This window comes from Ranitomeya imitator, chromosome 1 (genome assembly GCF_032444005.1).
Source record: "Ranitomeya imitator isolate aRanImi1 chromosome 1, aRanImi1.pri, whole genome shotgun sequence".
In the NCBI taxonomy this organism is placed as follows: Eukaryota; Metazoa; Chordata; class Amphibia; order Anura; family Dendrobatidae; genus Ranitomeya; species Ranitomeya imitator.
Window position 1 is genome coordinate 712,115,239 of NC_091282.1, and position 12,957 is coordinate 712,128,195.

At 42.3% G+C, this 12,957-nt stretch overlaps 1 protein-coding gene across 1 annotated transcript in view; it reads left to right on the forward strand.

Moving 5' to 3' along the window:
- Positions 1 to 12,957, forward strand: part of PRORP (protein only RNase P catalytic subunit) — an 87,529-nt gene that overhangs the window by 44,267 nt on the left and 30,305 nt on the right. The window contains exon 4 of the mRNA XM_069732232.1: positions 7,877 to 7,984. Coding sequence (XP_069588333.1) covers positions 7,877 to 7,984 — 108 coding nt within the window. The remainder of the gene's footprint in view (positions 1 to 7,876; positions 7,985 to 12,957) is intronic.

Sequence of the window (12,957 nt, forward strand, 5' to 3'; positions counted from 1 at the left end):
GAAAGTGAGGTGCAAAAAGCCACGGAAAGTCATTACACCAGCTGAAATCTAATTAGAAAGCAATCCTGCCACTTAGTGAACAATCAGCTGGTTCAACGGATGGCCGATAAAAAGGTCTCTTTACTGAGGTCCCATCTAATAATGGGTAAATCAATGAACGGTCTCAAGTCCTTTGCAACCTTATTGTTGCAAAACATACTGATGGCATTGAGGAAAAACAAAACGTCCGCTCACCTTCTAAGGCGTGAAACGTGAAGTACCTCAAATAAATGAAACCAGAGCAGCTACAGCAGGAACACCAAAGGTATATAGGATTCAGCAAAGTGGATATAAATGTATTGATATAAAACATATCTTTTATTAGCTATGTAAAAGATGCTCCAGAAACATTTTTTGCATGGCTACTAAAAGCTAAGTTTTATATCAATGCATTTATATCCTCTTTAGTGAATCCTCCTTACCTTTGGTGATACGGTTGGCATTGGTTACAGAAGAATTTTTAAACTACTGAAGGTTCCGGTGAGCACTGTTGGGGCCATAATCTGGAATTGGAAAGAACATTCTTTCACCATAAATTGGCCACGACTAGGTTCTCTTCACAAGACTTCAGACAGCGGAGTGAAAAGAATCGGAAGAGTTGTCCTAGAGCCAAGGATCACCTGTGAAGAGCTACAGAAAGACCTGAAATCAACAGGTATAATTGTTCAAAGAAAACTATAACTAATGCACTCAATCTCCATGCCCTGTATGCACGCTCACTACGCAGACCTAGTTGCTGAACAAAAAGCATGTTCAAGTGTGTTTAAAGATTGCCCAACAACATTTAGACAAGTCTGTGAAATACTGTGCGAATATAGTCTGGTCAGATGAGACCAATATTGAACTCTTTGGATGCCATAATACAAACACTGTTTGGAGCCCAAAAGGTGCTGCATACCACCCTAAAAACACCATACCAACAGTGAAGTTTGGAGGTGGGAACATCATGGTGTGGGGTTGTCTCTGGCAAACGTCATATAATTGAAGTAAGGATGAATGGACAGATGTACCGAGACTTTCTTAATATAAATCAGGTGCTGCCATCTACCAGGATGATGAAGGTGAAACATGGGTAGACATTTCAGCAAGACCATGACCCCAAACCCACAGCCAAGGAAACTCTCAATTGGTTTAAGAGAAAGAAAATAAAGCTGCGAGAATGGCAAAGCTAATCACTGGACCTATAAAGTGTTTGGAAGGAAATAAAGCTCAGTTCATAGAAGGAGCCCACGGGTCCTTCAGGATTGGAAAAATTTGAGTGGAAGAATGGGCAAAAATCACACCTGAGCAATGCACGCGACTAGTTTCTCCATACAGGAGGTGTTTTGAAGCTGTCATCACCAACAAAAGCTTTGTATGATGTATTACATTTCAGTAAGTGTGTTCAATATTTTTTTTCCCTACGTCATTTCTAATTAATACACAACTTATTTTATGGACATCTACGGTTTGATTTCTTTGCCTGTGTAGATTGGATGGGTTGTTACCGACATCTGGTGATAATTTCATATCAATATCACCTTTACAAATATATTTACTTAGAAAATTGGTGACGTGTTCAATACTTATTGGTGACGTGTTCAATACTTATTTCACCCTCTGTATGTACAGAGTTGTGTCTCTGGGGATGCATTGCTCTTGTTCATACCCCCGAGATAATCCTCAGATAGCCATACATATTACATCACTGACTGCCAATAGCCATCTCTCCTGATTTCCCCTCCATAAACATGCACACTTATCTCTGCTCAGCTCTGCCTGTGTTCCCAATAGAAAAAGGGAATAAGCAGCTGCCAGACTTCTCAGGCGCCAGCTTATCTTTTTGGAACATAAGAATCAGACATGTTGCAATCCATCTGCCCCATCCTTCTCAGTTGTGAAGTGGCTCAAGGGCTGGCCAGCCTTAGCTGTGACGTGGCGCACACTGATGCGGACTGCCTCCTAGTAATGCCGCGTACGTTGCATATGTCCTTGCTGATTTATCTTTGTTTAATGATTAATTTTATAATGTTCTTTGCAAGTTGTTTGTAATACAGGTTGCTGAGCATCTAGGGGATTACCAGGAATGGTAGAACAGGACATGTTCCTTATTTCGCCACACCCTACTTCAGACCTGCGCTGATACTGGGGAATCCCCGCGTGCTTTTCTGAGCGCACGGGGAACTTGTCTGGCTATTTTCTTTGTGCCTGTCCTGTTTAGCTGCTGAGAGATTTTCACCATTGCACTGCATGACTATACATTTTGTTTCTGTTTTTAACTAGTATTGTATTTGAGGGAATACTGTTTCTCCATGTGGAAACCATCAGCAGGTATAAGAAGTCTTCCATTCCAGGCAATGCTCCTAAAAAAAAAAGAAAACACAGATCAGCTGTCTGCACATGCACATCTCTTCTTCTGGGGGAGACTCTTGTTTCAAGGGGTTGTCCCCTTTCGAAAAATCTCAGTCCCCAGGTGCACTTTGTTATATATATAAAAAAAATTCTTTACTCACCCTCCCCAGGTCCAGTGCTGAGTCTCTGCTGCTGCTCCAGGTATCTGATTTTGGCTGCAGAGCTGACATCACATCAACAGCCCAGTAGCCAATCAGTGAGCTCAGCAGCACTGTCCGTGTACACAGATCAGCCATCGCAGAGCTCACTGATTGGCTGCAGCGCTGTTGACTTCACATTTGCAGCCAAACAGTAGAAACCGGGGCAGCAGCAGAGAGTCGGTGCCGGACCAGGGGGAGAGTAAGCAGTACTCAGTTTTTTTAAAATAGATATTGCCACATAAAGTTTTTTTTAACATAGGTCAACCCCTTTAAATGACCACTGATCAGTTATATACAAGCCTTTCAATTCCATTTAAGCCAGACTTCTATGCGCATAGAGTGATTGTTCACACCATAACAATGATTTTTGCGCTTTCATCTGATATTTGCTGGCCGGTTTAGTCGGCCAATAATTAGCCTCTGCATTGGCCATTAGTCACGTTGCAGCGCTTGTGCACGAGCTGGCATTGACTGATAGTGTAACTTCCACCACTAGGTGGCACTAAAACAGTTTTCCTTCCTCTAGCTGATTTACAGTCCTCTTTTTTTACTCTGCTCTTGCAGATGTCTACTTTTTTATTGATAGAATACCAAAAATAAGAAAAAAGAGAAGCGCACTCACCGGTGATGATTCATCAGATTTATTCGGACATAAATACTATACTGCAGGGAGGGTAGTAAACACACGCGGACGACGGCCGTTTCGTGCGCAATGCACTTCAACTGGTCCTGCGCATTGCGCACGAAACGGCCGTCGTCCGCGTGTGTTCACTACCCTCCCTGCAGTATAGTATTTATGTCCGAATAAATCTGATGAATCATCACCGGTGAGTGCTCTTGTCTTTTTTCTTATTTTTGGTATTGTACATGAACTGTCGCATAAGCAGCACCCCGGCAAGTGATTTTTTTTGCCATATAGGCTATGTACGGCAATATGGTGCATTAGAGGAGTGTCACAAGGGTCTAACTGATAGCAGTGGTGCGGATGTACTTTTTTCTTTCATTTACATTTTTTATTGATATGTGCATCCAGGTCTTAAACTGGATTATAATGGATACTTTGCACATTTTTCATTATCTGAGTTAATTAAATCGATTATCCAGCACAACGATATTAAAGGGGTTTACTGATTCAGTAACTCATGTCACTTGGCTGGAATTGCTTTTTTAAAAAAATCCTTCCCCAGGTCCTGGAATGTCTCCGCCGAGAGAACAGCGCGGTCAAAAGTTGAAGCCCCTCTTCAACTCTTGACCCAGCTGCTGCCTCATTCCCTCCTGCCAGGAACTTTTGCAGAGGGTTATACAGGTAAAATTGACCTCCTGTTAATACATAGCGTTTAGAAGGATGCAACTAATCAGTTTTAAATCAGGTGATGTCATAGATCTAATGTAAAAGAGAACAATTAGCTGGGTAGAAAGGCAAAGTGGCCAATTGTAAGTACACAGTGCTATATAATATGATCAAAATCCTATATAGAAAAGAAATACTAAAAATATCTGATCAAATATACAATTAATGAATATTAGTTATAAATATAAACCCAAAAAAATATTCATCAAAAAGATAATAGATCGATATTATTTTATTAACCCCTTTCTGCCAGCTGACGGAATAGTACGTCAGCTGGCAGATCCCCTGCTTTGAGGTGGGCTCCGGCGGTGAGCCCACCTCAAAGCCGCGACATGTCAGCTGTTTTGTACAGCTGACATGTGCGTGCAATGAGCGCGAGCGGAATCGCGATCCGCCCGCGCCCATTAACTAGTTAAATGCCGCCGTCAAGCGCTGACAGCGGCATTTAACTAGCGCTCCCGGCCGCGCAGCCGGAAGTGCTCGCACTGCTGACCCCCGTCACATGATCGGGGGTCAGCAGTGCATTGCCATAACAACCAGAGGTCTCCTTGAGACCTCTATGGTTGTTGATAGCCGATTGCTTTGAGCGCCACCCTGTGGTCGGCGTTCAAAGCAACCCTGCATTTCTGCTACATAGAGGTGATCTGTACTTCACCTCTATGTAGCAGAGCCGATCGAGTTATGCATGCTTCTAGCCTCCCATGGAGGCTATTGAACCATGCCAAAATGTAAAAAAAAAGTGATTAAAAATATAAAAAAAATAAAAAATATATAAAAGTTCAAATCACCCCCCTTTCGCCCCAATCAAAATAAAACAATTTAAAAAAAAATCAAACATACACATATTTGGTATCGCCGCGTTCAGAATCGCCCGATCTATTAATAAAAACAAAGGATTAACCTGACCGCTAAATGGCGTAGCGAGAAAAAAAATCAAAACGCCAAAATTACGTTTTTTTTGTCGCCGCGACATTGCATTAAAATGCAATAACGGGCGATCAAAAGAACGTATCTACACCAAAATGGTATCATTAAAAATGCCAGCTCGGCACGCAAAAAATAAGCCCTCACCTGACCCCAGATCACGAAAATTGGAGACGCTACAGGTATCGGAAAATCGCACAATTTTTTATTTTTATTTTTAAGCAAACTTTGGAATTTTTTTTCACCACTTAGATAAAAAATAACCTAAACATGTTAGGTGTCTATGAACTCGTAATACATTTCAAAAACCTGACCGGCACATCCAAACATAGACTCAGTGTGAACAGGTGCTGAACCCAGAGTCGCCAACTCGTATATAGTTAAGTAAATAAGGCAGCACACTGCAGCGCTAAAACATGCAAACTTGAAAACACGAAATTTGAACTGCATTACTGCACTAGAAACTGAACTCGTAATGACCTGGAGAATCATAATGGCAGGTCAGTTTTAGCATTTGGTGAACCTAGCAAAAAAGCCAAACAAAAAACAAGTGTGAGATTGCACTTTTTTTTTGCAATTTCATCACACTTGGAATTTTTTTCCCGTTTTCTGTTACACGGCATGGTAAAACCAATGATATCGTTCAAAAGTACATCTCGTCCCGCAAAAAATAAGCCCTCACATGACCATATTGACGGAAAAATAAAAAAGTTATGGCTCTGGAAAGGAGGGGAGCAAAAAACGAAAATGAAAAAGCGGAAAAAGCTCCGGGGGTGAAGGGGTTAATATATAAAAAGCAAGTGACACAATATACATAATAAAAACAGGAATTTTTGTTAAGATAAAAAAATGTATAAAAACCAGATGTTAGAGAAACACAAATATTTAATCCTGTAATCAGTTGGTAAAATATATATATATATATATATATATATATATATATATATATAATAAAAAATGCAATATATATTAAATAATATTATTAAAAAAATATTTTTTCCTAATCAATTATAATTCATGGCTGGCGGAAAGAAATTAAGTACCTATATAAATGATAACACATCAGTGATATATAAAGTGCAATAAAGACCATAAGTAATATATGTGGAACTGAAAGTGCTTAAAAATAAATATATTTATATTAAAGTCCCACTATAAATGTAATATATCCACACAGAATTCATTCAAAGATTGTGCTTGTGCAAAATAATTTTGAATTAAAGTGCCAGAAGTGCAAAACCTAATCCACAAAAAAGATTTGAATGTGGGAATTATAACTAATAAAATCAGCCACAAATACCAACCGATATGACATGCCACTGCCCCGCACACACCACTCCAACGCACGTTTCGCTACCGCTTCGTCAGGGAGGCCCCATTATCAACTTAACATACGTTGATTTTTGTAAATATGTATTAAGGGGGCAGTGAGGGAGAGGAATCCCCAGAGAAGATTCTACAACAGCCGCTGGCCTTGATTATTGTCCTCCCTCCATTAACCTTTGGGAGAAGGTGGATGGACATTGTAGGTGATGAGGTCCTTGAAATATCATGTTGATTGAAGCCCTTTAGTATTACATTGAGTACTGAGTGCGGCCAGTGTTGGTGTCTTTTTTTAATCACATCTTTTAAATTTTGTTTGTTAATATGTTTGATGGTGTGTTTCAATAAAGGTTGTTATAGAAATTTTGCCAAAAACTCCAATGTTTCTCCTTTTTGAAAATAAGTCGTACACTCCACAGAGGTGGCCTTTATGGGAGAGTGGGCATAAAAAAAGCCTTTGCTTACACACAAAAATCGTAAGGTTTGTTTTGAGTTGGCCAAAAGACGTGGGAGACTCCCCAAATGTATGGAGGAAGGTTCTATGATCAGATGAGAGCAAAACTGAACTTTTTGTTCACCAGTTTTGCTATGTCTGGCATTAAACCAACACAGATCATCACTGCAAGAAGACCACCCCCACAGTGAAAAACGGTGGTGGCAGCATCATATTGTGGAGATGTTTTTCGGAAGCTGGGACAGGGAAAATGGTCCAAGTCGAGGGAAAGTTGGATGATGCGAAATCCAGGGCTATTCTTGAGCAAAACCTGTTTCAGTCTGTCAGTGATGTGAGACTGGGATGCAGGTTCACCTTCCAACAAGACAATGACCCAAAGCATACAGGTAAAGCAACATTCGATTGGTTTAAGAGGAAACATGTAAATGTTTTGGAGTGGCCTAGTCAAAGCACAGATGTTAATCCAATTGAGAATCTGTGGTTAGACTTGAAAATTGCTGGTCACCAGGGGAAACCATCTAATTTGAAGGAGCTGGAGGAGTTTTGCCTTGAGGAATGGGCAAAGCAACTTGCAGCTGTAATTGCCACAAAAGGAGGCTCTAAAAAGTACTGACTTTAGGGGGGTGAATAGTTATGGATAATGAAGTGTGTTTCAGTTATTTTGTCCTATTTGTTATTTGTTTCACAATAAAAAGAAAACCCAAAAAACAAATGTTCACAGTTGTAGGCATGTTCTTTACATGAACTGATGCAAATCCTCAAACAAACAGTGAAATTCCAGGTTGTGAGGTAGCAGAACATGAAAAATGCCAAGGGGGTAAATACTTTTGCAAGCTGCTGTATAGGGTTGTGAGAAAAGAAAATATTACTTATAACTTGCATTGTATTCATTGAAATCCCTAGTGTTTGTATGCCTAGGAGTCCAGTGGGCGGTCCTACTCAGTGATTCAGCATGCAGAGATAATTGTCAGTCATTAAGGGAACTGTCAATTAATCAACTTCTCCTGCTCTAGAACATGTTGCTTGCAGATCAAAGACCATTGTCAATATGAGAGGTTCTCTATAAGTGCTAGAGAATGAAAACTATTAAATGGACATTTCCCAACCTTTTATGATTTTTAATTGAGCTCAATAACATTCCAGAATATTCTTTATGTCAATATTACCACTTTCCTGCTCATATTGCCTGACTGCAGGAAAGGTGATGGATGTTATAGTCCCATGTCACTATTATGTTGTGTTTTTTCTTTGTAGGAGTTGCAGGCGTTTCTGAAATTTGTGGATTCTCAACCGCCCTATGATATCGTGGTGGACGGACTGAACATTGCCTATCTCTCCAGAAAGAATGCACTTTCAACTCCTGTGAGTACTAAATAATTTACAGATTTATTCCAGTATACGGCTGCAAAATGTAATGGTTTTACAGCATGAGCTCGGCTCTCCACTTCTCGGTCCCAGAATCGTGGTGATTTATCGCCATTGTCTTGTGAAAATAATCAACACTTCGTTAGAAACGATTGTGAAACATTGATGTAGATGTTGATGTATTGACTATAATAATCTCCTAAGAAAGGTTTTTTAATTGAATATTTCTTGATTTTCTTCTCTGACCAATTGTCCTGGGAGAGGCCTTAAAGGGAACCTGTCACTCCCAAAATGGAAGTTGAGCTAAGCCCACCAGCATCAGGGGCTTATCTATAGCATTCTGTAATGCCTGTCTTCACGATGCGGCACCGGCGCAGGCGTACTTCGTCTGCCCTGTTGAGAGCAGAGCAAAGTACTGCAGTGCGCAGGTAGCAGGAAAGTTCAGAGAGGCCCAGCGTCTGCGCACTGCAGTACTTTACGCTGCCCTCAACAGGGCAGACAAAGTACGCCTGCGCCGGAGCCGCAGCGTTGAAGACAAGAAGAGGACGTCATCGTAAGAAGATGAGAGGCCCCGGACCGCTACGCCCATCGGACCGGAACGCCCACCCAGGTAAGTATAATCTAACCTCTTTTTCTCATCTTTCAGGATACATCGGGGGCTTATCTACAGCATTACCATGCTGTAGATAAGCCCCTGATGCTGGTGGGCTTAGCTCACCATCGATTTTGGGGGTGACAGGTTCCCTTTAAAAGAGATGTACTCTCCTCTCCTCAAGACATTGAAAAACTGGAGCAAGTTCAGAGAAGAGCTACCAGGACGGTGAGTGGTCTGCAAAGTATGTCCTAAGAGGAACAGTTAAAGCATCTGGGAATGTTTAGGTTGCAAAAACGAAGGCTAAGAGGAGACTTAATAGCTGTCTACAAATATCTGAAGGGCTGTCACAGTGTAGAGGGATCATCATTCTCATTTGCACATGGAAACATGAGAAGTGATTGGAATGAAACTGAAAGGGAGAAGATACAAATTAGATATTAGAAAAAAAAACTTTTTGACAGTGAGGGTGATCAATGAGTGGAACAGGCTGCCACGAGAGGTGGCGAGTTCTCCTTCAATGGAAGTCTTCAAACAGAGGCTGGAACGACATCTGTCTGGGATGGTTTAGTGAATCCTGCATTGAGCAGGGGGTTGGACCAGATGACCCAGGAGGTCCCTTCCAACTCTACCATTCTATGCTTCTTAGCTCATGTGCTGGCCTTTTCTTGGAGACACCTTTTGGGTTTTCTCGGTTTATCATTCATTTTATGTTGACTGCAGGTTGCTGAATTGTGACAGTGCACACACGATTCCCCTCTATTTCCTGCTTGAGTGGTCGACATTGCAAGTATGTGATTTGCCAACTTGCTTATTGTGACGCCCAGGAGACCGGGATACCCAGCACCGGACCAATGGAGTCTGTCTCTTGAGGGGGATGTCACGGGTGGCTTGACCCGGTGCTGTGGCCTCAGGCAATGCACAGTGTAAGGGGTATCATGAGGGGACAGGCACTTACTTGATCAGCAGCAGGTTCTCCCAGCGGTGACGATCTCGATCCTGGATAGATGGCTATTGTCCAAATGAAAGACTGAGGCACTGAAACGTTTAACCAGTTTACTTTAACATAAAAGGATTTACAACCAGTCCTGTCACCGGAGTCTGTATGGGAACTCTGAGTTACTTTGACCCTGCCGGGGTCTTCGCCTCTTATTGTGCGCAATTTCTGTGTGGCCCCGCTGCTGTATGTGAACTGGCTGCCGGCCCAATCTGTCCCCTCCGGGTCCTGGTTCGACGGGCAACCCGAGTCCTTTTATCGGTTTACCCCCTCTGGGAGTACCGCTGAACTCTGTGTCTGTTGCTGCATCCGACCCTAGTGAAGCTGATATCACCTCACGTTTTTCCGGTTGCTGTATTATATATAATGAATACAGCCACGGATCCGGTATCCGTCTTTGCGCCTGTTCTGGGTAGTGATTAATGCTACCCGGTTCTCACAATGTCCTTTTTCTCTATCCCTCTTCTCCTCAGGCCGGTGATTTAGGCCTGGTAACAGTCACAGGGCTGTTAGAGATTCAACTGTATGACCTCTCACTATCAGCTCCTTGGCCCAACTGCCATTTCTTCTCTCAGACCAGAATGGATCAAGGGGAGTCTCTGGAGCTCCCCCTTCTGGCCAGAGGTGGTAGTGCAGTCTTGCTATTTTAGTATTTGTACTTACTGTCAGTAACTATTTTTGTGGCAAATACCCCTAGGGGTGCCACATTCCCCCTTAGTTAAGAACAGTACTCCGGGACTGTGGGACAATAACATTTTGAAATAACAATTAATATGTACAGAGTCTTAAAAATGAAAAGTTACAAAAACCACTCAAGGAAACAAAAATAGAGTTCTGTAAAAAGTCACTTCAAATAGCGTCCATTAATATAGTTCTATCCTTGAAGGTATTAGGAACGGCACTGTACTTAGTGTCCAGGAATTTAGTTCCATTTTTCCAACGGAGTTATCAATATAAAGTCTAAAGAAAGTTCAAAAAGAGCAAAAAGCAAAGTTCAAAAAGCAGTCTTTCCGGAGCTTTGATTTAGTGCCTCCGGGCTGATAAAAAGTTCAAGAATATGCAATAAGTTCATACAGACAAGTCTCTGTAGGCACTGGGCTTAAACGTTGCAGACTGATAGCAATGACTATACTACATTTTCTGTTTAACTATATACGGCATAACATATATACAATTCACATTATGAGCTTTATAGTTGGTAATCTACATACCTGGCCGGTAATTGACCCTGGGTACTACGCTGTGATCTACGTAATAGCGGTGTCTCTTCATGTGGTGTACTACTGTCTACTGCGGATGTAGTATCTGCCCGCTCTGCTAAAGATAATTCCACGACTATGGAGTTGGCAAGTCCACCGTGAATGGGATTACTCTGACCAGGAATCTGTTCTTCCTGGCCTGGAACCTCCTGTAGTACGGGGTCAGCCTCTTCCTGTCTTGGGACTTCTGGTATTGGGTTCGGTGTTGGGTAAAAGGCCACCATGGGAACCACTACTGCACCATGGTATGTTAGTAGGGTTTTGGGAAAGTCTCCTATACAGGTGTGATACACTTCCTCTTCTTTTTCCTTTACTGGTTGAACCTGTATGGGTTGAATAACTTCTGGTTCTGGCTGGACAACGTCTGGCTCTTTCAGTGCTTCCGGACATAATTTAAGATTGTCTCTTGACACTAGTACAGATGTTAAGCCTCCGTTTTTGCTAATGAGACACATTTTAGGATTATCCACTCTTGTTGGTAAAACTGTGTAGGGTACGGCTTCCCACTGATTGTCCAGTTTATTGGTTCGACGATTTCTCTTGAGCACTTGGTCACCCGGTCTTAATGGGGTCGCTAGAGCATTCTGGTTGAAAGTTCGCTCTTGTCTTTCTCTAGTTTGCTGAAGGCTTCTTTCCACACTCTCTTGCACTTGGCGATACTGCTTTTGCCGTATGATATCCCAATTGGAGTCTTGAACTTCTGCGTCTGGTTTCAGAATTCCCATTTCTAGATCGATTGGTAATTGGCCGGGTCTTGCACGCATAAGGTAAGCTGGGGTGCAGTTGGTGGAGCTCACCGGGACATGATTATACACATCCACCAAGTCAGGCAATTTCTCTGGCCATTGATTCCTTTCTGTCTCAGGTAAAGTCTTTAGTAGGTCTATTACAATATGGTTCATCTTCTCGCATAAGCCGTTTGTTTGTGGATGATAGGCCGTCGTCCGGATCTTTTTGCAACCATACATATTACAGAATTCTCTGAAGATCTCTGATTCAAAGGCTGTACCTTGGTCGGTGAGAACCTGTTCCGGATATCCATGGGGTCTACAAAAGTACGTTTGGAACGCTTTGGCTGCTGTTTTTGCTGTCAGATCTTTTACGGGTACTACTACCAAGAAGCGTGAATAATGGTCCACGATGGTCAAGGCATAGACATAGCCGGACCGGCTTGGTGTCAACTTCACATGGTCCATGGCTACAAGTTCAAGTGGTTGTTTGGTGATTATGGGCTGCAGTGGTGCTCTTTGGTTCTTTTGATCGTTTCTTCTGAGGTTGCACGGGCCACAATTTCTGCACCACTGTTTGATTGATTTTCTCATCCCGACCCAATAAAATCTTTCTCTTAGAAGTACTTCTAACTTTTTCCAACCGAAGTGACCAGCACCATTATGGTAAGCTTCGAGGACCATCTTCACATCTTGTTTAGGCACAATAATCTGCCAAACCAATTCATGTGTTTTCGGATTGGTGTATCTTCTACAGAGCTTCCCTTGATACAGGAACATTTTGCCTCTCTCTTTCCAGAGTTGATGCGTCTCTTCTGGGGCATCCTCATCGGGATATGCACTTTGCTCAGTCAACAGTTCTTTCACCAACTTCACAGCCGGATTGCTGTCTTGGGTGTCAGCCCATCTATGGTGTGCTAACGGATTAAAATTCACCTCTTGTTGTTTCTGATAGGTACTTGACTGATGATGTTTTGCCTTGGGACGATGGAAGGCTGGTAGTTCAATTTCTTCAAGCTCCCCCGTTTCCTCTTCTACATCTCTCAAGTGTGGCATCCGGGATAGGGCATTGGCATTTCCATTCTTGCGACCTGCTCGATACTTGATTATGAAGTTGTAATTAGATAACCGGGCTATCCATCGCTGTTCTAACGCACCTAATTTGGCTGTGTCCAGGTGGGTCAACGGATTGTTGTCAGTATAGACAATAAATTCTGCAGCGGCCAGATAGTGTTTGAAACGCTCCGTCACAGCCCAAACTACTGCCAGTAGTTCCAATTTGAAGGAGCTGTAATTTTCTGAATTTCTTTCAGTAGGCCGGAGCTTTCTACTTGCAAAGGCGATGACTTTCTCCCGACCTTCTTGCTTTTGTGACAGCACCGCTCCTAGTCCCA